Here is a 25,264-nt window from a genome sequence, read left to right as displayed (position 1 = left end):
AAAACCAACCAAAACCAAATCTAAGCTGTTGGTTCAAATCGACTTCCTTGGCAGTTCAATAGCAATCTGATTATTAAAAGTATTGGTCTAAGATAACCTACTCTTGCCAAACCCAATCTTTGCATTGGTGATACTTGAATTTCAAAGATTCGAACACCCAAATATAAAGAAACCACTACATCCACATTAGAATGTCCCTCCTGTTTGTTTCCTCTAAATAGTTTGGGGGTTTACAAAGATCCACATTAGAATGTCCCTCCTGTTTGTTTCCTCTAAATGGTTTGGAGGTTTACAAAGTAATGAAGAAGTTGGATCACATTTTCTCGATTTTTTTATTAAAGAATTCAGTTAAGGACTTTAAAGGCTACAGAAACTAGTCAAACATATCATCACAGAGACTCATTGGAATCAGTATTCAAGAAGCACAAGTTAAAAATCACGAAGGACAAAAGAGAGCTTTATGACTCACAAGAAAAAAAAAAAAAAAAAAAAAAAAAAAAAAAAACCTGCAGAGCATGGGAGGGGCAAATTATTATCACCAGCTCAGACAAAATCAAGCAATTTTTAGGCAATGATGGAGAAGTTTGGCCCCAAATCTTACAAGGGCTGGAATCTTTAACTGCAGTACAACAATCTCAATAGAATAAAAATTAAACGGTCAAAAGGGGGACAATCAGAGGACTTCACGGCTTTTCATGTTGCTCATTACAGCAAGAAAAATGTGGTCAGTCTCAACCAACTATTTCATAACCTTTTCTCCAAAACAATCTGATGCTTACAAACACAAAAAACCTTTCCTCAGAAGTCAAACTGAAGATCCAAACGCTAATGAGTATGGCTTGGGACAGAAAACCAACTATTTCCTTCCTCTGCTAAGCCTCTGAAGGTGATAATTGATGCTTCCCCAAGGTTTCCTGCTTTTCCCAGTCTGCAATAGTAAGAAAATGATGGGTGCAATTGGATTAGTTTAATTCAGAGGAAAACAATAGGCAATTTGAACTAGTCATATAAGGATTAAATGATGTAAGTTCCACAATCCAAAGAGAGAAAAATCCCTCTAGTGAATAATGCTAAAAGAGATTAAAAACCTGAGCATCCATGCATGCACTCAGAAGTTCCTTCTGCCGAACACATTTACCATCATTGTTCTGGTTCAGCGCCAAACAATTCAGGAATGTTACCATCTCCTTCATGCAAGGTTTCCTAAGAGTTCCAAACTTCTTTGGATTTATATACAATCCACCTTGTTTTCGACCCATTTCTCACCTTCAAAATGGAAGCAAAAATAATTATTGCTTGAACATTAATTGGGGCCTAAACTAGATTTAAAACCATGTTTTGAATTTCATGATTTGGAAAACAGAAGAGTGAAAAATTAAAGGCAAAGCAAACATAAAATCATTAAGATTATTTTTTCTGATGAACAAAAACCCAACATTCTCCTCGGTTCCTCTTCATTCATTTATTTGCTCTCAGTACTTGATTATGATCTTCACTGAGAAAGGTGGCGGCTCCTCATTTTTAAATGAACTTAAGGTACAGATAAAACCCAAAGCAGTTGACATATTTAGACAATTAGCCGCTAGATAATTTGAGATAGTAATGACAATTTAGGCACCCCAACCCACCCTCTAGGGGCTTGGGATCAGCGGCTACGAAACGATAAAGAATGTGGAAGAAAGGGTAAAGCATTTCATCTTTCTCCCAAAAAAAAAAAAGGCATTCCTAACAATCATACATACTCCTGAGACTATGAATCCTCTTCAGGTTCAACAAATATAACACTAAAGACCCTTATCAGATCCTTATTACATGTGTAATACAGGGTTTACCTCTCAATACTCAGTTGCAGAAATCCTTTAGTCCCATATTTCCATCCAATCAAAAGGTGCAAGGGGGTAAAAATGACTGAGCATCAAAATATAATAAAATCTGGGGCAATTGTTAAAAATACAGTTTTGCATTTTGAGTGCAGGGAAAAATTTAAGACCTGCTAGTCCGACTGCCTTTCAAATCTAAACTGCAGTTCTTTGAAATCAGACCTGTCAACCATCCAGTGGTCCCTGTTCTAGTTGTACCAACTTCTAGAATGCCTTTCATATAATACAACTGATTTGGTCAAAGACTGTTCAGCTGAATTGTCGAACTAGAACTGGACCAGACATTCAGATCCTAAGGTCATGGATGAAAATTGAGAATAAAATATAAAATGTCAAAGCCCGAGGAGAGTGGCTAAGTTCAAAATCAGAACCACCTAAATGGCTGAAATCAACCTTTGGTTAGGTACAACCTGTATACAACAACTACTCAGCCTTATCCCAACTAAATGGTGTCGGTTACAAGAATCCTTGCCCTCCAATCAACTCTATTCAAGGCCTTACTTGATATAAAGCCTAAACTATGCATGTCTTTCCTCACCACTTCTCCTAATGTCTTTTCAAGTCTGCACTTAGGTCTTTTAATTCCTTCAATTTGAATCAAATCACTCCTCCATAGTGGAGCATCCAAAGGCCTCCATTGAAAATGGCCATGCCACCTCAAACACTCTCAAATCAGCTCTAATATGATCGTTTCTTACTTTATCCTTTCTAGTTTTGCCACTCATCCATCTCAACATCCTCATCTCCATTACAATGAATCTATATGATGCTTCTTAACTGCCATACATTCCGCACCATATATCATAGCCAGTCGTATGACTGTCCAATAAAAATTTCCTTTAAGTTTTAAAGGAATATGTTGATCACAAAACACTCCGGACCACCACTCCACTTCATTCATCCTATTTTAATTATCTGTGAAACATCATCCTCTGTATCACCTTCTTTATTTATGACTAAGCCCAATTACCTAAATAAGCACTTTGTGGAATCTCCCACTCATCAATTTTCACCACATCATTAGCCGTCCTAGTGTAACTAAAGTTACACACCATATACATCGTCTTTGCTCTACTTATTTTAAAAATTTTTTATTCCAAGGTTGATCACCATAACTCCAACATGGCGTTAATCCCTGCTTTTGTCTCATCCACCAAAACAATATCATGAGCGAAAACCATACACCAATGAACTCCATCTTGAGTGTCCCTAATTAAATCATCCATCATAAGCGCATACAAATAAGGGCTTAAAGTTGATCCTTGATGTAACCCAATTGTAATTGGGAATTCACTACCTTGAATACCACAGTATTTACACTAGTCACAACACCATCAATCATATCTTTAATTATGTCCACATATTTACTTGAAACACTTCTCTTCTCTAGTACTTTCCAGATTAACTCTTTAGGAACTCTGTTATAAGCTTTTTCTAGATCAATAAAGACCATATGGAGATCTTTCTTGCAATCTTTAAATACTTCACGAGTCCCCTAAGTAAGTAAATAGCTTATGTCAGGGATCTTACTAGCATACAACCAAACTGGTTCTCTATAATAGGAGTTTCTTGTCTCAGGTAGGTTTCAACAACACTCTCCCATAATTTTATAGTATGACTCATTATTTTTATGCCTCTATAGTTGTTCTTTGAATAGTACATCTATTTTTGTAAATCGGAACCACAATGCTTCTCCTCCATTCATCTAAAATCTTCCTTATGCTCATAATCTTATTAAACAGCTTGGTTAGCCAAGATTCACCACAAATTCCTAAGCTTTTCCACATTTCTATCGGGACCTCATCTAGACCTTGTGTACTTAATACTTTCATCCTCTTTAAAGCCTCTTTTAGTTTAGACGCCCTAATTTTTTGTATATATCTATGAAATGAGGTGTTTTGATGGGTAATGTAATCTTCTAGACACTATTACTCAATGTGTCTTCCTTAATGTCCTCATCCTTTATTAGTACTTTACCATATTCATTTTCAATAAATCTAACATGGTCGGGATCTCTACTCTTCATTTCCATCATTTTAACTATCTTATAGATAGCTTTCCCCCTTCCTTTATGCATAAATTGTATAAAGATTATCATATTTCTTCTCTCTTGCTTTTCCCACAATCTTCTTAGATTTATTTCTAGCAAATTTATACCTTTGTCAATCCTCTACATCCTTAATCCTTTGCCATGTCTTAAAACTAGCTTTCTTAGTCTTAATGACTATTTGAACCTCATCCCTATCACCAAGTCTCCTAGAGGAATGAAGTTTTCCTTTCGATTAGCTTAGGAAATATTTAGCAACCTTCTTAATACAATAAGTCATCTCGTTCCACATTGTATTGGTGTCTCCCTTAAAGTCCCACTTTCCTTGTTTGACCACTTTATCAATAAATATTGAAAGTCTCCTTTTAAGCTCCACCCACTTTTCCTGGGGGAAAATAAGTTCAGCTTTCTTATGATTCTGCATAGTGAGGCACATATCCATTACCACTAATCTATGTTGTGTAGTTAGGCTCTCCCTTAGTATAACCTTACAGTCCTTATATAACAACCTATTGTACTTTCTAGTAAATAAGAAATCTATTTGGCAACTATAATACCCACTTTTGATGTTAACTAAACTCTCTCTCTCTCTCTCTCTCTCTCTCTCTCTCTCTCTCTTTAAAGTAAGTGTTTACAATGGATAAACACTAGCCACGGAAAATAAAAAATTGAGATCCCCTCCTCATTCCTCTCTCCAAAACCATATCCTCCATATACACCTTCATAGCCTCTACGATCTTTCCTAACATGTCTATTCAAATCACCCCTATAATACTATCATCTCATTGATTAAAACCTGGCACTAATCCATCCATGTGTTACCAAAATTGTAACTTATCACTTTCATCCAATTCTACTTGAGGCGTGCATCTTTCTCTAACACATGCTTGATGGATATAATCCTATATCCAAATCTTTTAACATCCACCACATCATTCTTTATTTATCCACTACCATCCAGTCCACTTCTATTACTTTTATGCCCCATATACAAAGTTTAAAGTTGTCTAAATCCTTAGTTTTTCTACCTTTCCATCTAGTCTCTTGAATACAAGTTATGTTGATCTTCTTCTCCTCTTAACATCTATCAATTCTGGACTCTTACCCATTAAATATCCAATGTTCCAAGATCCTAATCTGATTATGTGCTTTTGAACTAGCTTCTTTAACCGCACTCATACATGGTGTGAGAACCCTTGCCTACTTGTTCCCACATAGGGGGTGCCAACATGGTCACTTATAGGGGACACCCTAGCTAACCCTTGCATAGTTTTCACAACACCCAGGTCATAGTGCAGTGTGCCGCTTATTCTGGAAAGGAACGCCCTAGCATATTGTTGAAAATATAACATTATAGAATCCATGTAAAAGGGTTTGGCTACGTTTTTCCAGTGCCAATTGCCAACATGACGCACCAAACCTCCTCCTTTATCCAGCTGGGGATCGGTAGCAAATGCTGGTGGAGTTAGGTACAACCTATATAGTATATATATAATTTTACTTTTGGGGAAGAGTTTCAATCCAGGAGTGTGGCTCTTACACCAGCGCGGGGGGCAATGAGGGCGCACCTGGAACCATCAACAGGGTGGGCATTTCCACCTTGCGGGGTGGGCATTTCCACCTTGCGGGGTGGTCATTTCAACCCCCCCCCCCGGTCTGGGCGAAGCACCTATGCTCCCAGATAGAGTCCTTTTCCTTTCTTTTTTTGGAGGGGGGATGTTGCTTATAGCATAACTCCTGACAGGACAGTTGGACCAATGAAGCAGAAGGCTGAGGGCAATACTAACAATTCCACGTCCTACAAACATTCTCAAACTGAATTTTAGGTTCTGCAGAGAACATATTTAAGAGAACAATTGTGAATAGATTTAATGAATTCCAAAGAAGTGCACTAAAGTTCAACTGAAACTTTGAAGAAGGAAAAATGTTTATCCGAAGAAACAGGACAAGTTTTCCTTAAAAAATTGGATTGTAATCATTAGTAAATAAGATGGATAGAATTTCTATTAGTCTACCCTACCCTGTCAAAATCACCAGAACTAGTTTCCCCAACATCCTAATCCTTTCTCTCATCTGAGCCTAGGTACAGAAAAAGAAGATTCATACATTGCTTCCCCCCACCTTTTTTTGCTTTCCCCCTTTCATCAGTAGATTGAACAAGTTAAAGGTACTTTTGTGCTGGACATCTCAGAAGGGTTTGCTTTCAGAAGGATAAAAGATCAGGCTGAGCACAAATGGAGACAAAAGTATAGTTGGGGCTTGGCATCAAGAATACTTGAGGTTTCAAGGCTGAAAGTTTAGCACAAACTTTTCCTTCTAAATTTTAACCAGCACGGGAAGGTAACACGGTATCGATTGGTCAACTTGAGTGGGCATAATAAAGCATCATTGAAGGGTTTAGAGTGGTTTAGGATAACATAGTAGAGCATAAGGCTAGAAAATTGGATTATGCAAATATAAGGAAGTACAATGAAATAGTCTACCATTGCAAGCCTCAGCACAATGGCAAGGTTGCTTCATTGCGACCTAGTGGATGTGGGTTCAAGTCGGGAAGCAACCTCTCCGCAAAGCGGGGGTAAGGCTGCATACATTATGATCCTCCCTAGACCCCACAGTGGAGGGAGCCTCATGCACTCAGTACACCCTTTTTTTAAGCTACCAACTTACAAAAGAGTGGAAGATAGATTTGTTGGAATTCACACCAACATAACTCCAGGAATTGACACCTTCAGAGAAAGGGGTATTGGAATCTAGGCCAATAGCAATCTCAAAGATTAAATTCCTTTGTAGGAAGGCACATGCACTGATCATTTGTCAATCTTGCTATGATATAGACTTCTAAAAACTCCAAAAATAAATTGACTGACTAATAATCAATGGTGGCTTATCTAACTTTTGTTCTTCACATTTTGTAAGTGTATCAAAGATGCAAATGCATTGCCACCAATCTTCACCTTATTTTATGGCACTAGGATTCTTTTAACTAAATTGACGTGTCTGATGACTTCATCTTCCTTACTATAAGCTTCATTATCATGGTTTTAGTCATTTGAGTCCACAGGATTCAGCTTTCCTCTCTAATCCTCTTTAGGCTCTTCAGCAACTCGTCGGCCACAGCTGCATTGGGTCTTCTAGTAGCACTCCTTTGCCTTGTGCCCAAATTTTTGAACAACGGTAGCACTCGCCTCCAAGATCTTCAGCCAGGGCTTTGCCTTTATTATCTGTCCCATAACCATTAGTCCTATTGCTGGTGCTTGGCATGGTACCCAGTTCATTGGATCTGCAGTTGTACTTGTTGGATTTCTTTGACACCCCAACTTGAGGATGGAACTTTCTCTCTGATTGGCTCTGGTTCTGTTCCACACTTAGGGCCTTGTGGAAGCAATCTTGATTATCATAAATAGTAATTAAATTCAAGGATTTCTTAATATTTGGATGGCCATTCTTAAAATACGATAGATCCTATCAGTAAACTTCAGCTATGCCACATTTTGATAAGAGCTCATCAAACTTCTCTATATAATCTGTCCCTGGCAAACTACCATCCTAAGCTCAGCATCTGATCACACAATTTTTTTTTTTTTAATATTTTGGAACGTATTTACTTCTAATTTCTTGCTTCATTCCATCCCATGTTGTTGGTGCTTCATGTCTGCACTTTAAGCTTCCTTCATGACAGACCCACCATGTCTTTGCTTGAGCTGCGAGCTTAGCCCTGGCATATCTAATTTTTCTATCTACTGACATGTTGTTCCAATCAAGGAAATCCTCAATTGATGCAATACAATCTAGAAATACTAGAGGATACATCTTGCTAATAAAATCAGCAACCTCAAGATGTACCTTCTCAGTGATATCATCTGCTTTTCAGGTCCATCGGCGTCTAACATGGTCCGAATAATTTCCATTAGAGATCCCCTCTGTCATCATTAGAGGCTTGTGGGTGCTCCAGGGACATAATCACTAGGGTACCCACCAGGTGGTATGTGGTGGAAAGTTGATCACCACTATTCACATTCTCTAATTGGTCTTCAAAGTTGTGAAGGTGAATCCCTCCAACTGTTGGCTGTTTCTAGAGTCGAGGGAAACAAGTCTTTCATCAAAACAAACTTTTCTAATAGACTAATGACAAGTTCATCCCTTTTCCTATCAGTAAGTCTAAGTCAATAGTTCCATTCGTAGGTGACATCCTCTCAAACCAAAGCTCCAACACAATTTGGTGCAAGCAGAAGAATTCCTAATTCAATATAAATGGAAATCCAAATCCCACAAGTACCATGAAAATCTATAGGATCATATTATCATAATTAATTATAGAAGGTAGAAATTCTGAGAATTCCCATTCTTGTTCAACAGGAATAATTTAAGAAGCAACTAAAATTAACTCGGAATTTCAAGAAACAGTGTATACTCTAGATCCTATGAAGCATGAGATTCACAAAATATTGATTTCTCTTTCAAATCAAGGGTTGCAAGTTCACCAACCTTGATTGGTGGCTCAGTTGAATTGGTAGAACAGCACTATAATTAAAGTAAATTGAACTAGCCTACCTGACCAGTAATTGCACAACTGAAAACAAATTGAAATTCAATCAAGAATCTAGAAGTCAGATTATTCCTACTAGCTGTTAAGCTGTTAATGCACAGAACTGGAACAGATCAATGGAACAGAATTTGAATTGAAGAAAGTCAATAATCTAACCCCTTGAAATTGATGAGAAACTAAGCAGAAAAACCCTGCAAAACTCAATTATGGTTGCTGGAAACAAGGACAATTGAAGAGTGGAGAGTATTATAAACCTAAACTTCACTGACTTCAGAGGCTAGAAACTCCTATCTAGATAAAGATTGAAACATCAGAGACCTGCACTACATGGTTATATATCTATTCGTGCTAATATTCAAAGTACTTAAAGCCTCTCCAAAGGGAAGGAAATTAATTAAAACTAACAACCAATAGAGAAAAGACATCATTTAAATTTTCCTACAAGAAAATGCTAAAAATTAATCAAACAAACACACACAAAATCAAGAATGATTGGCCTCAGTGGAGTCCACTGCTGAGACTAGAACACGTTTAGATAATTCCAATCGCTCCGTATGTTTTCTTAATCGAATGTAATTAATTATTAGAACAGCCTCACACAGGTTTCTGAATAACTGGGCTTCAATAAAACTGCATCAGAGGCAATGGGAAAATTGGGAACTTTGACGAACGTAAACATCCATCAGAAACGCCAAAAGGAAGAAATAAAGGGTTCTTTAGCCTCTCTCTCTATCAGTGAAATCAATCAATCAACTGCAGAAACCAAGTCAAAGCTGGGCGATATAACCCAGAAAAATAGAAACCTAGAATTCAACTCGAAGAACCACCCACTAAGAGAGAGAGAGAGAGAGAGAGAGAAGCATACCCTTGAACTCGCTCAGTGAATCACTCCTGTCGCTGCAAACACAGTCGCCGGCCACAGAGGGATGGAAGGTGGGAGGTTTCCGTTGGGTTCGCGAAATGAAATTAGGAGCAGGGTCTATGGTGAGGGCCATGGACCCTGATCCACAAACTGCTAATATAGAATCTTTATCTCATAGGATGGGTAATATTTTGAATGCCTAATTTGGAATCCTTATATACAAAATTTTTTTTTTGTCAGACTTTATATGCAATTAAACACACAAAAGATCTACCCAAAAAATAAAAATAAAAAGGTGGAGTCCTTTTTTTCTTTTTCTTTTCTTTTTTCATTTTTTATTAAAAGAAAAAAACACAGATTAGGAAAGAGAAGTTACAATCCCTAGGGAGTAAGGATTGGTTAGCCCCATACTACTAGTAGTAATATTACAAGACAACCCTAATATAGTTTCCATAGTTGAGTTGTTTTTCCCTTTATTCACAAACTTGATGGACTTAGAGAATTTCTATATTTTACAAATGTAGCAAAATGGAGAAGAGGCAAACACCCTCAGTCGGATGTGGAAGGAGATGAAGTAGATTTTTGTTTTAGAACCACACTTCATTTACATTCCATCACCCTGCCTTTGCTTTCATCAGTCCTTGGAGAATGCCTTCTGCTTCCACAACTTCTTGCTGAGTAGAGTTGGTAGCACTTGACTCCAAAACACGAAACTTACCAAATGAAAGGATTACAAAGGCCCATCTTGAAGCTGATTGCAAAATATTAGATGTAACAGCACAGACTAAAATATTGAAGGTAGAGTCCTTGTAATTGAAATTTTGTGTATGGCACCACCCCTACATCACTCCCTTTGATAACAACATCTAATTTGGTACTTGACCTAACGACGGAATTTCCTTTAAGCCATGGTGATGGGAATCCTTTGATTGTGAATCATTACGGTTGTAAAATATGGCATCATATGTGGGGAGGGGTAGTTTCGATTTTCTCCAATAGAGGACAGAGTAATAATGATTCTAGATGGCATACTTTTCTCTTGATATGAAAGTTATGATTCGACTTGATGATTTGAGAAGCCCAAAGAAACCAAACATGGTAAATGTGTATTCTTCATAATCTCAAATAAAAGAAATGATCCAACTAAATAATCTTCCCAAACACTTTTTGGTTTATTTATGGGGAATTATTAGTGTCACAAGTTTTTCAAAAGTTACAAAACAAATCCACTATTTTTAAGGTTTTTCCTGCTTAAAACATTTCTTCCTACTCCAAGTTGAAAGAGTGCACTATAATAGCTAAGTATTGATATACATGCACAAACATACATAGGATTCACGTCAATACTTGTGAGTATTTGATTGAATTAGCCTCTGGAATTTGACATATTGGTAATCTCAAATGTCTTCTTTATCCATCGGTTAGAATAGATACATCATCTACCCACGTGATAAAATAAATGTCATGTGACATTTAGAAAAGTATTGCACCCTTGTCACAATTATTGAATTTTTTTGGGGGGTTTTCTTTATTACACCATTTTCTGCAGAAACCTAATCCTTTCACTATGGGCATTAAAAACCACTTCTCCATTTGATTGTCAAGTTTTGGCCCAATGTTTCAAGAATCAAGACCGGATTGCCCGATTGATCCAGATTGGACCGATCCATGCATGGAAGCTTTCCAAAATGGATCTACACACAAACCTTAATTGATCCAGGCTAGATTGGAAGTAAACGAGACCGATCCAAATCCTTATTTCATGTTTCAAACCTTAATTTTTGCTATATCTAACTTTGAGCCTCGATTTCCTACAATCATTGGACTGGTGCAATAAGCATCCGGTGGCTGGGAGCACCCAACCGTCCAGCTCCTCACTGCACCATTGTAGTGTATTAGGATTTAAAATATAATCACAAGCGTACGGATCAATGTAGCTATGGGTCGAACACAGGAAGAACAACCACTTTATTTTTTGCTTCTTTTAACAATGCGAAAGTGAACCAATTAATGGTGTGATCTAATTCTAACTACCGTCCTAAGCATATGTATCTAAAATAATATCATAACCAGTCGTCATCTAAGAATTTAAATACACAAGCCACGCAATTAAAATTAAATAAATAAATAACTAAAAATAAACAACCCAAGCAATTAAAAAGCAATGAAGGAAAAAAAATGCTGAAATAAAACTAAAATAAAAGAAAATGGGATAAAACTAGAGAGAGGCTCACATATATGTTTCTCTATTTAGCCTGAGGGATGCATCATAATATGAGCTTCCCTACTTGACCAGAGAGTCACTCTTACAAGAGTTACTCTACTTGGCTTTAGGGAAAGTGAGGCAATTAAAATAAAAACAATAAAATGATGGTTCTATGGCTAGGAGGGACAAAGCCAACACATACATTAGCCATGAACCTTGGGGAAAAGGGCAAGCAATAATGTAATGAGTGAAATTAAAATCCTAAATTAAGAAAGAAAAGGTAGTCAAAAGAGGGAATGAGAGAGAGGAAAGAAGACTATTGAAGAAGCCTGCTTACCTGAATCAATACTTGAACTTGAAAGCTCGGGTGATTTAAGATACTATCAACCCTAAAAACCAGATCTGGAATGAACCAAATCTGAAATTTCTAGGCCTAGAGAAAACAAATCTTGAAAAAAAAAATATAAACTTAAAAAAAAGAGATGCTCCACGGTTCGTGATCTTGTCACTTAGATCTAAGCTTATAATTATAATTTTAAAAATCACAACTCAATTGCATAAATCATAAACATAAAAAATTGAATAAAAATAAAAGAGTGCTTACAATAATTGCAATAAAAAAACTATTACAAAAGTGATTAAAGAAAAAATAAAGAAGAATTAAAACTAAAGAGAGTGAGAGAGAAAAGAAAACTAAGCATAAACTAGAAAATAAACTAAGGGGAATAATCCTTCTAGGAGGTAAGAGGAAGGAACATTTATAGGGTTTTGGTCTTGTCTCATTGTTTCTACAAGTCTTCTTTAAGAAAAGAAAGAAAATAAAATTAAATTAAATCTTAATAAAAATCCTTATTCTCTAAGATATTATGTGAGGAAAGAGAGAATCTGTTTCCAAAATTAACAAATTCTATTCTTTTCCTGCAATATTAACCAATATCTTACAATCTTGACTAAATAAAAAAAGAATATCTACATAACATATTCAAGATCTTGTGAAGTGGCAAGGAGAGAGAATAATCTTCAAGATTTTGTAGGAAAGAGGATGTGGTACCAATGAGTGGGTCCCACCTTGAACAATTTAGTTCAAGCTTGAACTGGTTCTTGATTCACTTTAAGCACTTTCTCTTGTAGACTTGGAAACTAAAAAAAAAACAATAAAAACAGAAATAATGCTATCCAAAGTGGGGCAAAATGTACATTTATATCCCTAAGATTTCACACGTTATTGTACTCGTCATAGTGCAGCATAGGATTTTTTTTCTCTGTGATCTGTGTGCTATGTAAAAGGCTAAAAAGCTGTTTACATAGATATATATGCCCACAAAAATCTGAGCATCAACACCACCCGTTGAGGATTTATCTATCGTTTCTAATTTTGGATTGCCAATAAGCTCAACTCGTTCAAGACCTTATAGTCTCCACTAAAAGGTCCAATTGTGAACCACATACCCAAGAAAAAGAAAAATGAGAAATAAGATTCTACAGATTTTTATTTTAATTTAGATCTTGCAGATACATTTAGATCTAGATTGAATATAATTCTTGCTTTTATCTTCTGAAAACCCAACATAATCAGTTGAGGATCAGTGCTGTAAAAGTAATCTTGAATGGACCTGCCCTTCAATGTCTACCGCTGAAAAACTCTCTTCATTATGTCCTGTAATGGGTTCCCCATTCCTGCTCCAACAGTTTCTGCCAAATACTTTGCCTGCAAATTTTCCAGCAGAATGAGGCGAGAATGGCCCAACTCTAGGCACCCACATTCGGACAACCATAGTATTGAGATAAAGAAACAGAATGGAACAAAGTGTTTTGAGATTACCTCTTGGACAGACTTTCCAATATCAAAAGCATCTTTGACTCGACTGTCCAAGAAATGCCATGTGTCTAGAAAATCTGCAGCAATTTGAGAGCAAATACCAATCAGAACATGAGGATACAGTACCCTACCTCTCTCTCTCTCTCTCTCCCCACAACCTCACCTTCCCAGAAAAAAAATAGGAAAAAAGAATCCATGGTTTGGGGTTAACCACACTATATTTACTCCATAGCCACCATGGAAGAGTTTATAAACCGTGGTTGAGAAAGTGCACAAGAAAACAAACCTGGTGAGTTATCAGTCAGCATGTACACCTCAGACGTTGAATATATTCCTCCAATGACCGTACGCTTCAAATACCAGTCAATATCAGAGGCCTGATCACCAGTGGCATGCAAGATTTCATCAACCAGCATTGTTCGCTGCTTAAAACTGGTTGGAATATTCATTGGTTGTGCCTGTCAATAAGCACAAACAAAATTGGGCAAGAAGAAATCAGTAATTGGGCTCAGTGACTCAACCTCCTAAGCTGATGACAGAAAATAGTACAACCTGGATGCTTAGTGCTTGAGGCCATTTTGATATGTACGGAGCCTGCATTTCTAGGCGAATCCGAATAAGCTTTGAGACACATTCACTGGGTATCAAGTTGCACAATTCCTCTCCCGAGTCAATTATATCAATAAGTCTTTGTAGGCATTCATCCATGAAAAACTGGATAAAAAATAATAATAATAATAAAAGATCATATTAATCTGAGACTTTGATAAACACATTCTGGTTAGATTGTAAAGAGCTAGAATTCTCAGTATCACTTGAACAAGTAGCATCTACAGTAAACAGGAGTCGAACTCCCAAACTAATAAGCCCAAGGCACAGAAACTAGTGGTGTACGAGGTAAAAGTGTTCACCTACATATTCAACCTACCCTCCATACTGCCAGACTGGCATAGGATTTACAGGTAAATCAAAAACCAATTGGAAAAACAAACATAAAAGTTTCCCACCTATAAATTTGCTGCAAAAAAATAGTGACCATTTGATTAAAAGAAATTCTCAGGGTAAGGCTGCGTAGGTTCCGCATCAACTAGTGTTTCTTTCTCACCCTTTTTCTTGGTCGAATCTGAAACTTAATACCAATACTTCGGAGACCAGACCACCCCTACATAGTCTGTAAAGAAAAAGAAAGGAAAAAGATGTCCATTCATGTCTAGATGGAGTTGTAGCTCCCTCATTTTCCAGTATGATAGCCATTGAGTTTGTTCCTCTGCGGGAGTGACTTAGCAACATGAGGAATATGATCTATAGTGAACTTTGATATAGATTGAGTAAATTGTTCTGCTCTACTATCTCTCTAAAATTTTGGTCTAATTATGGCTTCATCCCAAAATGAATTAGTGAGTATTTATGGCCTCAAACCAGATAGTGGCTTACAGTAAATTGTATCTCACAAATTTGAATGACAACGGGCTTAAAAAAATAAAAACAGAAGGGCAAGGGGGAAAAATCAAAACCAAAAGAATAGGAGATTAGGTTTGTACCTCTACAAGTGCAGCTTCTTTCCTGGGGAATGATCCAACAATAGCGGGGGAGACTCCAAGCTCCCTTGCCCCTGTAATCATGGCTGCTCCAGTCCATCCCAATCTGACCTGCAAATCAATACAGGTGAACTTCACTCATTCACAAACCAACCTGCATATCTCAAAATGTTAAACTTACTCCAAATCCTAATCAAGGCCACCAAAAACGTGTTCCTAAAAATTATTTAATGGGTCACCGAGTTCAGCCTATTTTCTCCATTAGTTCAGTGGGATAATGCAACGGCTTACATATGATGCAATGGCTCTTGATTGGATTGAGAAACTGGACTGAATATGGAAGCCCAGTACCCAGGCAGATAGGTAAAGCCAGCCCAGTGCAAGATCCAGGGCTCTTTTGGGCCAAAACAAGGCTTCCAGGGGCACTTGTGGGGGTAATGTTTGGTGATTAGTTACTTAATTTATAGGGCTTTTCATAATTTTATTTTTAATTTAAATGTGTGATAGAGATGAGGATGTTAAGATGGATGTGTGGCAAAACTAGGAAAGATAAAGTAAGGAATGAACATATAAGAGCTGATTTGGGAATTGTCCTGATCAATGACAAGCTTTGAGAAAGCCATCTGGGGTGGTATAGCCATGTTCAACGGAGGCTGAGCAACGCCTCAGTTAGGAGGAGTGATAGGGTTCAGATTAAAAGAGCTACAAGAGCTAGGGACAAGCCAAAAATGATCATAGGAGAAGTTGTGAGGAATGACATGCGGTCTGGGTCTTGTACCATGTATGACCTCGGATGGGGTCTATTGGAGAGCAACGATGCAATGTGGCCTATCCCATTTAGCTAAGATTCTCCTGACTTGCTGGCTGTGCCTCTTTCCTCTTACTTTCATCTTTCACCTCTCACTTTTCGTATTGCATTCCTCATCTTTCATTTGTCGTGTTCCATTGTTCATTCCTCATCTCTTTCTTTTTTCATCTTTTCACCCCCTTCTCTGTTTTAGCATTCATTTTTCCTTACTTTTTATGTTTGGATCCATGTAGCCGACCTTATTAAGTTGGGATAAGACTTAGTTTGTTGTTGTTGTTGTTGTCGTTTAAATGGGAGTCCGTCCAGTAATGAGTTTCTATTTGAATCTTTAGAAAGCTTCTTATTATTAATTGTGGGGGTCTCAATTAGTCACCAAGTCGGTCCATGTCTTATGCTAGTTCAATAAGTTAGGATTTTAGAATCATATATATATATATATATATATATAGGAGATTCTAACACACAATTTCATTTGTTAATTGAAATAAAATTCTGGTTGTTGAAGAGGTGTCCTTCTGCCATATTGACTCTACCCAACAGCAACTGGAATTCTCTTTGAAATTTCTTCTCATTCCTACCACATATCTTCTCTCTCTTCCATTCTATCCCATCGATTCCCTGTTTTCTCTTTCATTTTCTATCCTATTCTCCATCAAATCCCTCTCTCCCCCATTTTATTTCTCCTACTTCCTCTTTTAGTTTGTCCTTTTTTTTTTTTTTTGTTACAGATTAATACAACTGGGAATGTATCAGAACTAGGTTCAGAACACTCAAATTCGCAGAGAAGTAGCTGAGAATCAAACTCTTTTTTTAATCTGTGATATCTGTTCCATTCTTTTGTCTGCCTCTTTATCTCTAATTTTTTCTTTTCTTTCACTCTAATCATCCCTCTTCTTTTCCCTTATCATCTTATTTTGTCTATGTTCCATAGTCCAAATTCTGAGGTCCAATTTGTTATTCCTTTCCACAGTTGATGTCATTCTGATCTGAAAATTAAGAAAGATAACAAAGAATGGGAATCTGTAACTGTTACAGGAGTTTTCTTCTCCTTTATTTCTTGATCGGACCCATTACACCAAAGTTAGTGACAATAGGACTGAAAGTGGGGTAGTGAAAATTGTTGATAGGGAGTTACCACAAAGTGAGAATTTTGGGTACTTGAGTTCAATCATAAATAAATGAGAAATAGAGGATGATGTTGCACAAAGAAATAAAGAAAGGCGGATGAAGTGGAGAGGTGTGTACGGAGTGATGTGATTGGCGTATTCCTCTAAACAAAAGGAGAAATTTTATAGGACAGTTATACAAATAGCAATGATGTATGGAACTAAATGTTGGACAGTGAATAAACAACATATAAACAAAACTTATTGTAGCCGAAATGAGGATCTTGAGAAGGATGAATGGTAAAAGTAGAAAAGGTCAAATAAGAAATGAACAAATTAGGGCTAATTAAGGCATAGCTCCAATGAAAGATAAGTTGAGAGAAGGTCGTTTGAGGTGGCATGGACACATACGACAAAGGCGTTAAATTATCCAGTAAAGAGTAGTGATATGATCGAATTATAGGAGATAAAAGAACCAGGGGTAGCCCTAAAATGACTTAAGAGAAGTGGTGAGGAAAGACATACATAGCTTAGGATTAGTAATAAGCATGTCTTTGAATAGAGCTGGTTGGAGAAAGAAGATTTATGTATCTGACCCTATTTAATTGGGATACGGCTGAGTTGATTTGATTTGAGTTGAGTTGTTGATCCTATCTGCATTAACATATCAAAAAGACTGCCAAAACTAAAAAACATGCTATTATTACAACTCAAAAACCATGCGATAATTATAAGTTTATAAGCATGCTGCCATCTTCTGAAACAACATGGAAATAATAAATCGGGGTGCACTAACCACATGACGAAGAGCCGCCTGAAGGACACGTGCTTGCTCCTCTTGGTACTCAATTCTCGGTTGTCGCACCCCTCTAGAGCTCTGTCTCTCCTGAGAATGTTCTTCTTTTCTAGATGCAGATGCAGATGCAGAATGTGCTTCTTCATTTCTGAATGCAGCAGCTGCTGTTGTTTCAGATGCAGAATTTACAGTTTCTGTTTGTTCTGAGGAATGTATAGGGTCTGTGTGTGGTTGAGTATCGGAGTCAGTGGAGAAACAAGAAGAATTGGTGATGATAGGAGAAAGTGCAAAGCAACGATTTGCTGGGACGACAAGGAAGCGCTTCACCACGGATCGATACATCTCAAACGCAAAGCGTCAATAATCCTCTGCCAAGAATCAGTCACACTCAGTATTTACATGCCATAGAGTGGCTCAACAGAAGATAATTTAGGGAGTTCAAAATCTGTCTAAAGAAAATTTGGTTTGCCAAATTATCCAGTCAAGACACCAAATCTTACATAACTTTCTTGTTAGTGATGATAACTATATTTCCGTTGAAATATAACAACAAAGCTACATTTCCTAATGCAGAAAAGAAAGGTAAAACAATCCTAACAGAAGAAACTTTCAGAAGAATTAAGAGATGAATGATCCAACCCTTCCACTAGTAAATCGTTTTTAGATCCATACAGTATAGAAAATAGAAAATCACCACTATCAAACATTCATGCAATACACACTGCCTCCTTAAAATGTCCTCCTACAATTAAACAAACATATTAAACTATAAATTAACATCCACAAACTAAAGGAAATCATATTTCAAGCATATCCTCAATCACAAATGTCAATCTTAATATAGTAATACAGTATATAAACTCTAGCAGGCAATTATAAATGAGGGATATATATATATATATATATTTTTTTTTTTTTACAGAACAAGAAAAGTAACTGTCATAAATAATAAATACAACTACTCAGCCGTATCCCAACTAAACGGCTACATAGATCCTTGCCCTCCAATCAGCTCTGTTCGAGGTCATACTTGATACAAGGCCTAAGATATACATGTCTTTCCTCACTAATTCTCCTAGATTCAATTTAAGTATAACCCTAGCTCTTTTAGATCCATCAATTTGAATCAAATCACTCACTCCTCCATATTGGAGCATCCAAAGGTCTCCATTGAACATGGTTATGCCACCTCAAACGACTTTCTCGTAGCTTATCATTTACCAGAGCTACTCTTAAATCATCTCTAATATGATCATTCCTTACATTACAATTCTTAGTTTTACCATTCATCCATCTCAACATCCTCATCTCTACTACATTGAGTTTATTTATATGATGCTTTTTAACTGCCCAACATTTTGCATCATCCATCATAGCTGGTCTTATAACCGTTTCTATAAAATTTTCCACTAAAATAAGTTTAAAGAAATAATTCAATCACACAACACTTTGGACACCTCTCTCCACTTCATCCATCCTATTTTTATTTCTCTTTGAAACATCATCCTTCATATCACCTTCTTATTTATGATTGAGCCCAAATACCTACAATTATCATTTTGTTCCATTAAAATAAGTTTAAAGAAATAAGTCGATCACACAACACTCTGGACACACCTCTTTCCACTCCATCCATCCTATTTTTAATTCTCTTTGAAACATCATCCTTCATATCACCTTCTTGTTTATGATTGAGCCCAAATACCTACAATTATCACTTTGCATAATCTCTCTATCACCAATTTTCATCACTTTTTTATTATCTGTTCTAGTCTAACTAAAGTTACACACCATTAACTCCGTCTTCGATCTAACAATTTAAAAACCTTTTGATTCCCAGGTTGATCTACATAACTCCAACTTGGCATTAATCCTTGCTTCTCATCCACCAAAATAATATCATCAGCAAAAGGTATTTACCAAGGAACCTGATCTTGAATGTCATGAGTCGTAAATAATAAACATTAAACACAAATTAACTGTGCTTTCCCACTTAATGTGAATTATTTATATTGACCAAACAAGTTGTTGTCAACCAAAGCCAAGCCACAAATCAATGTAGGACCATGGGTCAAAATATCAATGGAAACCCCTAATATTTTGCGAAATATTTTGGTTTCGATAAAGGTCAAAACAAAAATGGGTGCGACTCAGTAGGACCTCAAGGTTCGACCCAAATTTCAGCATTTCAGATGAAATTTCGGCTTTTTATTTGGTTTTAACTTGATTTGGTACAAAAAATGTACACAATAAAGCAATTTTTTATTGAAATTTCAGTTTTGATTCGGTTTCGAGTAGTTTTGCCTATAAGAGGGGAAAAACTGATTTCGTAGTTTTTGCCAAATCACCTACATTTCTTGGTGTAACAAATTGATGGGGACTACTACAACACATCTAACGTGATGGTTTACAGCATTTGAGCAAGATTTGGATAAGATTCACACTAACAGGTATACCCTTTTCAAAAGTTTGGAGCCTTCCCGAAACTCTATGTGGTGCTGACATAGAGTTCAAGGAACTGTCTCACAAGGGCCTTCTAAACTTGGTTGTACACTTGTATTTGTAACACTTTGATATTGTATACTATTAAATGGTTTTTCTTCATTCTTAAAGGGCGTACACAATGCACAAGGCTCCTGCCACTGTTGGATTTGGGGAGGGTAATAATGTACGCAACCTTACCCCAGCTTTGTGGAGAGGTTGTTTCCCAACTTGAACCTGCAGACAAAACAGCCTTGGACTTCTGGGAATCTGGGTTTGACGAGAAGTGCATCAGAAGATATGGGAAAATTCAGGAATTCTGAGATCGAACATGCACACCTATGAAGTACACCAAAAGTAATTGAAAAAAAGGGCTTCTTTACCTAGAGATTTAAAGAGGAAAAAGAGACAAAAAAATAGAAATCCGCAGGTCCACTCCAAAAATCAACCAGAAGAGAGAGAGAGAGAGGCATACATTTGAGGTCTCTTAGAATGATACTCTTGTTGCAAGTGGGTCCTTGTGCCATCGCTGGTTCAGGATCCTCCACAATCGCTAGGGAGAGAGAGAGGATAAGTGAAGAATATGTATTTGGTTATAGAGAGGTTTACATTTGGCAATTGCACAGTTGGTTATTGATGGAAATAGACCCAGAGTTCCACATCAAAGGCCATTCAGAATCTTTTTCTCATATGGATGGATTCAACTTCAACAGTAAAGCTTATAAAGGGAAAAACTCATTCTCAGATTCCCTTTTTGATAAGAATTTTTAGCCATGTGGACAGATGAGATGGGATGTGGCAATTCCAACACTTGGTTAGAGAGGAAATAGTCTAGAATCTAAATTAGCCCACAAATTTCAATCTCTAATTCAACCAAAAACCCTCGTATTTCCATGCATCTTTTAATTTCCATCCGTCCATGTATGTCCATGTTAGAAGAAATTAAAAACATGAACATCCATGCACATTCAGAAGTTCCTTCTGCAACAAATTTATCTTCATTCTGCTGGTTCAGCAACAAGAAACTGAGGAACGATATAATCTCCTGCATGCAAGGTTTACTAAGAATTCCAAACTTTTCAGATTTATACACGATCCAACTGGTTTTTGACCCATCTCTCTTAGACCCTTTGGAGCAAGAAATTCAAAAAATGACTGCTTTCTCTTTCAAAACAAGGGGTGAAATTCGCCAGAAATAATTTCTGGTCAGATTTCAGTAGGAATTGGTGGCTCAAATTGAATGGGTAAAGCAACACTATAATTAAAGGAAACTGAATTAGTGTACTTGAGCAGTACATGCAGAACTCTTGCAGTAGTGTATGTGAACAGCACTTTCAGAACTGAAAATAGATTAATCAAATTGAAATTCAATCAAGAAATATACAAATCAGATCGGTTAGCTGTTCAAGCACAGAACTTAAACAGATCGAAGGAAATTTGAATTGAGAAAGTCAATAATCTAACCTCTTCAAATGAAATTAAAAAAAAAATAAAAAAAAAAATAAAACTCAGCTGAACAAACCTGCAAATTTCAAATATGGATCGTGGAAGCAAACAAAATAGAAGGAAGGGGAAAGGGGGGTGGGGGCAGAGGGAGAGAGTATTAAAATCCTAAACTTCACTGACTTCAGGGGCTAGAAATAACTCTATAAAAAGAGGTTGAAAATCCGACTCCTGCTCTACTTAGTTATATATGCTATATTCATACTAGGACTCAAACGTACTTAAATCCAATCCAGAAAGAAGGAAATTAATTAAAGCCAACAACTAATAGAAAGAAACATATCAATTGAAGTTTCTGAACTAGAAATGCTAAAATTGATCAAACAAAAACAAGATAACAGGCACTGATTGGATTTGACGGATTCCATCACTAAGAGAAAAACCCTGCTATATATCTTCAATTGCTTCATATATTTATTACTCGAATGTAATTCAGCTATAAGAACAGCCTCACGCAGGTTTCTAAACAACTGGGTTTCAATAAAACTGCATCAGAAGCGATGGGAAATTGGGAACTGAGACCGAACGTAAACATCCATAAGATACATAAAAATAAATAAATAAATTAATTAATTAATTAAACCTGGGTTCTTTCGCATCTCTCTATTAATCAAATTCAATCAATTACAACCAAAAGAAAAATACATATTCCATCAATTAAATGCAGGAACCTAGTGATAGTGGGGAGAAAAGCCCCAGAAAAAATACAAACATTTAGCCCAACTCGGAGAATCACTCAAAAAGAAAGGGGGGAAAGAGGCATACCTTTGAGGTCGCTCAGGAGTCCCTTTTGTCGCTGCAAAGAAGAGAGAGGGTGGGAGAACAATGCAAAGGCAATGTGTTTGGTTGAAGCCTTGAAGGGAAGGTTTCAGGTTGGGAAAACATCGTCTGTGGAGACCGGCGGAGGGCCCTTGGGCTTGCGACACGTAGTTCGGCACGATCCAACGGCTATGAGCGTTTCCCTGGTTGGATCTTCATTTTTCAGGTCCGGGTCTAAACCCAAGTATTCCTCCCCTTTCAAACCCCTTTTATATCTTCCTCCGCCCGCTTCTTAATTTCTTCTGGCTCTGTTCTAACTTCGATACTCTCTTCTCCTCCCTTTCTCATTTTTCTCTCAGTTCGTCTCCCATCAAATCGATTCTGAAATTGGTTCTAAAATTTGATGAGCAAAACCCTAATCGCTTCTTTCTTGTAGCTCTGAAACATGGCTGCAACTCGGCTCTGAAACACGGCTTGCCAATCTCCTTTACCACAGAGGCACGCAGACTCAGTCGTTTCTGTTCTCTTTATAGCTGACGATTTATTTCTCTCATCTGAATTCTGATCTCTGATCTTTGATTTCTGAAACGAAGGTCGGCATTGCAGATCTCTGTCCAATTTTAGCAAGAAGAAATTAAACAAAGGACACGGCTGCAAATCCGTTTTAGCAAATGGGTTCTGAAACACGGCTCACAAAATTTCTGTTATTTCTTCCTGCTCTCTTTATTCCGACTCTGTTTCAGCATCGATAGCTCACAAAAGGATCAGAGGAAGAAATAACGGGGGTTTGAAATGGGAGGAATACTTGGGTTCAGACCCGAACCCTGAAAATGGAGATCCAACAAGGGAAGCGCCCGTCGGATCTGCTGAGCCACGTGTCGCAGCCCCAAGGGCTCTCCGCCACCGACGCTCTCCACAGACGATTTTTTCCCAGGTTTCAGTCAGGTTCACGAAATAGTAGGAGCGACAGGATCTACAGTGAGGACCAGGGATCCTCATCATAAACCGTTAATTTAGAATCTTTATCTCACGTAATAGGTAATGACTAGAATTGGGATCTTCTTAGGCCAGTTGCAACAAATAATCTATATATGGGTTGCGCAGAAAGCTAGGAAGCGGGGAACCCCCTTTTTTTCTTTTAAATTCCACAAATATAGATTCGTTCTTGTTCTTAGATCTCTCTTGTTATAATGTTACTTCTTTCATTGCTTTTTACTTTCTTCTGCCCAAACTCTCTCTCAGCTTCATCTCATTCATCCATGAGACTTGTATTAACTTATGTCTTATTGTAAGAATTAACTGGGATTTTTTTTTTTTTGGGGTAAGAAGTAATTGGGAAGTTAGTCTCATTTATTCCGACTTTGGATCCATTGCGCATGCCTTATCTTGAATGATCCAACACCTGTCCCACTTTCTATCATTACAAGGCTGAAGAAACATATATATATATATATATATGAAAGCAAAAAAGGACAGATGTTGGATCCTCATACATACATCTTGGTGAACTTCCATGCAATAAATCCAAATTCATTTCTAAAGGTGTCAATCAGTTAGGTATGGTTGATTTTAATTGAGCCTAATTGGGCTTCTTCTTTAGGACCTTACATTGACCTATATGCATTTAGTTTATTGTAGACATTTGCTTTCTCCGTCACCTAATAAATGACTACATAAGCATTTTGCATGATATAGCCATATGTTTTAAGATACATCTATATAGATAGATAGATAGATTGAGAGGAGCAAAATTACATTTTTTTTAGATTATTATGTTTTTAGCTTCAATTCGATATTTCACCATTATATCTCAGATTTTTTTATTTTTTTTGTTGGAAAATAGAAACCATCATATCTCAGATTGAGGCATGTCAAAATGATGATCAACCTCAAGCATCACCAGCGACTGAAATACACTGAAATACTATCTATCAAGAATTTGTATTCATACATAATAGTCCTTGAGTATCATCTGCTCCAAAAATTAATAGATCCGCAGTTAGATAGTAGAGTCGAGAATCAAACCCAACCCATATAATCAATCAAATATTCTAGAGTTTTTAATTTTATTTAAGAGAGAGAGAGAGAGAGAGAGAGAGAGAGAAGAACCCTACTAGTATAATGTTCCCTACCCCGAGACACAACTGGATCTTGAACCCAAGTGCCTTAGTGCGCACCATATTAGGTATTTTCATGCTTAGATATGTCTAGACATGCGGAACACTAGACTGACAGGATTCCATTGCCAAAAAAAAAAAAAAAAAAATCAATTAAAAATGAAGACATACCTAGATAACCTTCCTAAGTTGGAGACATCGATTGGTTAGGATTTTCATCTCTTATTTATATTATCCGGAGCAAAACCAATCGTGGCATAGTTATTACTATTTATAAATAATAATTTACTGAAATTCAGGTTCCTTTCTTTAAAATAAAATCCAAATCTACTTTTGGAAGACAAGAGGAATCATATCTGATGGATCGATCTTTCTGATATCCGAGAGAGAGAGAGTATTCAAATTTAAAATAGGCTGAGATAGGATTGAAACAAGCTAGGTTGAGTCGGGTTTCTTAAAACACTAATAGCTTAATCCAATCTTAGGTCCTCAAAATTCAACCCAAGCCGAATTCAATCCTGTCAGTTTCATACCAATCCAAACCAACCCTAATTGATCTTGTCAGGGTAGGGTTGGGTCAGGTTGACCTTGGATTCTGCAATAGTTGGATTAACCTTGATACACTTGTTTTTGCCATTCATATCTTATACATTAAAAAATTATAAAAAAATAAAATGCCAAAAGGAGCCTTAAATTCTAATATAAAAATTCAAGGTTAAATTTCGGGCCGGACTGAGGCCTCAACCCTTTCAACCCTAACATACCCTCAGGGTCAAAAAACTTGGCCCAAGCCCTG

At 36.9% G+C, this 25,264-nt stretch overlaps 2 protein-coding genes across 2 annotated transcripts; both read right to left on the bottom strand.

Annotated features, from left to right (window-relative positions):
• Nucleotides 1-546: 546 nt before the first annotated feature.
• LOC122075707 lies at nucleotides 547-9,510 on the bottom strand. Its single transcript, XM_042640848.1, has 3 exons — nucleotides 9,339-9,510; nucleotides 1,089-1,266; nucleotides 547-928 (listed from the first exon to the last, which is right to left on the bottom strand). Exons 2-3 carry the CDS (start codon nucleotides 1,257-1,259, stop codon nucleotides 857-859), a joined length of 243 nt encoding a protein of 80 aa, XP_042496782.1. The 5' UTR covers nucleotides 1,260-1,266; nucleotides 9,339-9,510; the 3' UTR covers nucleotides 547-856.
• Nucleotides 9,511-12,889: 3,379 nt separating this feature from the next.
• On the bottom strand, nucleotides 12,890-23,111 carry LOC122082651 (ubiquinone biosynthesis protein COQ9-B, mitochondrial). Its single transcript, XM_042650388.1, has 7 exons — nucleotides 22,358-23,111; nucleotides 17,609-17,976; nucleotides 14,902-15,009; nucleotides 13,913-14,074; nucleotides 13,647-13,818; nucleotides 13,364-13,437; nucleotides 12,890-13,249 (listed from the first exon to the last, which is right to left on the bottom strand). Exons 2-7 carry the CDS (start codon nucleotides 17,948-17,950, stop codon nucleotides 13,169-13,171), a joined length of 939 nt encoding a protein of 312 aa, XP_042506322.1. The 5' UTR covers nucleotides 17,951-17,976; nucleotides 22,358-23,111; the 3' UTR covers nucleotides 12,890-13,168.
• Between the last annotated feature and the right edge of the window lie 2,153 nt (nucleotides 23,112-25,264).

This window comes from Macadamia integrifolia, chromosome 1 (assembly GCF_013358625.1).
Source record: "Macadamia integrifolia cultivar HAES 741 chromosome 1, SCU_Mint_v3, whole genome shotgun sequence".
NCBI classification, from domain to species: domain Eukaryota; kingdom Viridiplantae; phylum Streptophyta; class Magnoliopsida; order Proteales; family Proteaceae; genus Macadamia; species Macadamia integrifolia.
The sequence above is the reverse complement of the archived record's forward strand: the minus strand, read 5'-3'. Positions and strand labels throughout refer to the sequence as shown.

Coding starts and splice junctions, on each gene's coding strand:
- LOC122075707 (XM_042640848.1), bottom strand. CDS start 1,259: ATGGGTCGAAAACAAGGTGGATTGTATATAAATCCAAAGAAGTTTGGA. Junction 929..1,088: donor GTGCATGCATGGATGCTCAG/GTTTTTAATCTC, acceptor TTACTATTGCAG/ACTGGGAAAAGCAGGAAACC.
- LOC122082651 (XM_042650388.1), bottom strand. CDS start 17,950: ATGTATCGATCCGTGGTGAAGCGCTTCCTTGTCGTCCCAGCAAATCGT. Junction 14,075..14,901: donor AAGAAGCTGCACTTGTAGAG/GTACAAACCTAA, acceptor TTTTTTATCCAG/TTTTTCATGGATGAATGCCT. Junction 13,250..13,363: donor TTGGAAAGTCTGTCCAAGAG/GTAATCTCAAAA, acceptor GAAAATTTGCAG/GCAAAGTATTTGGCAGAAAC.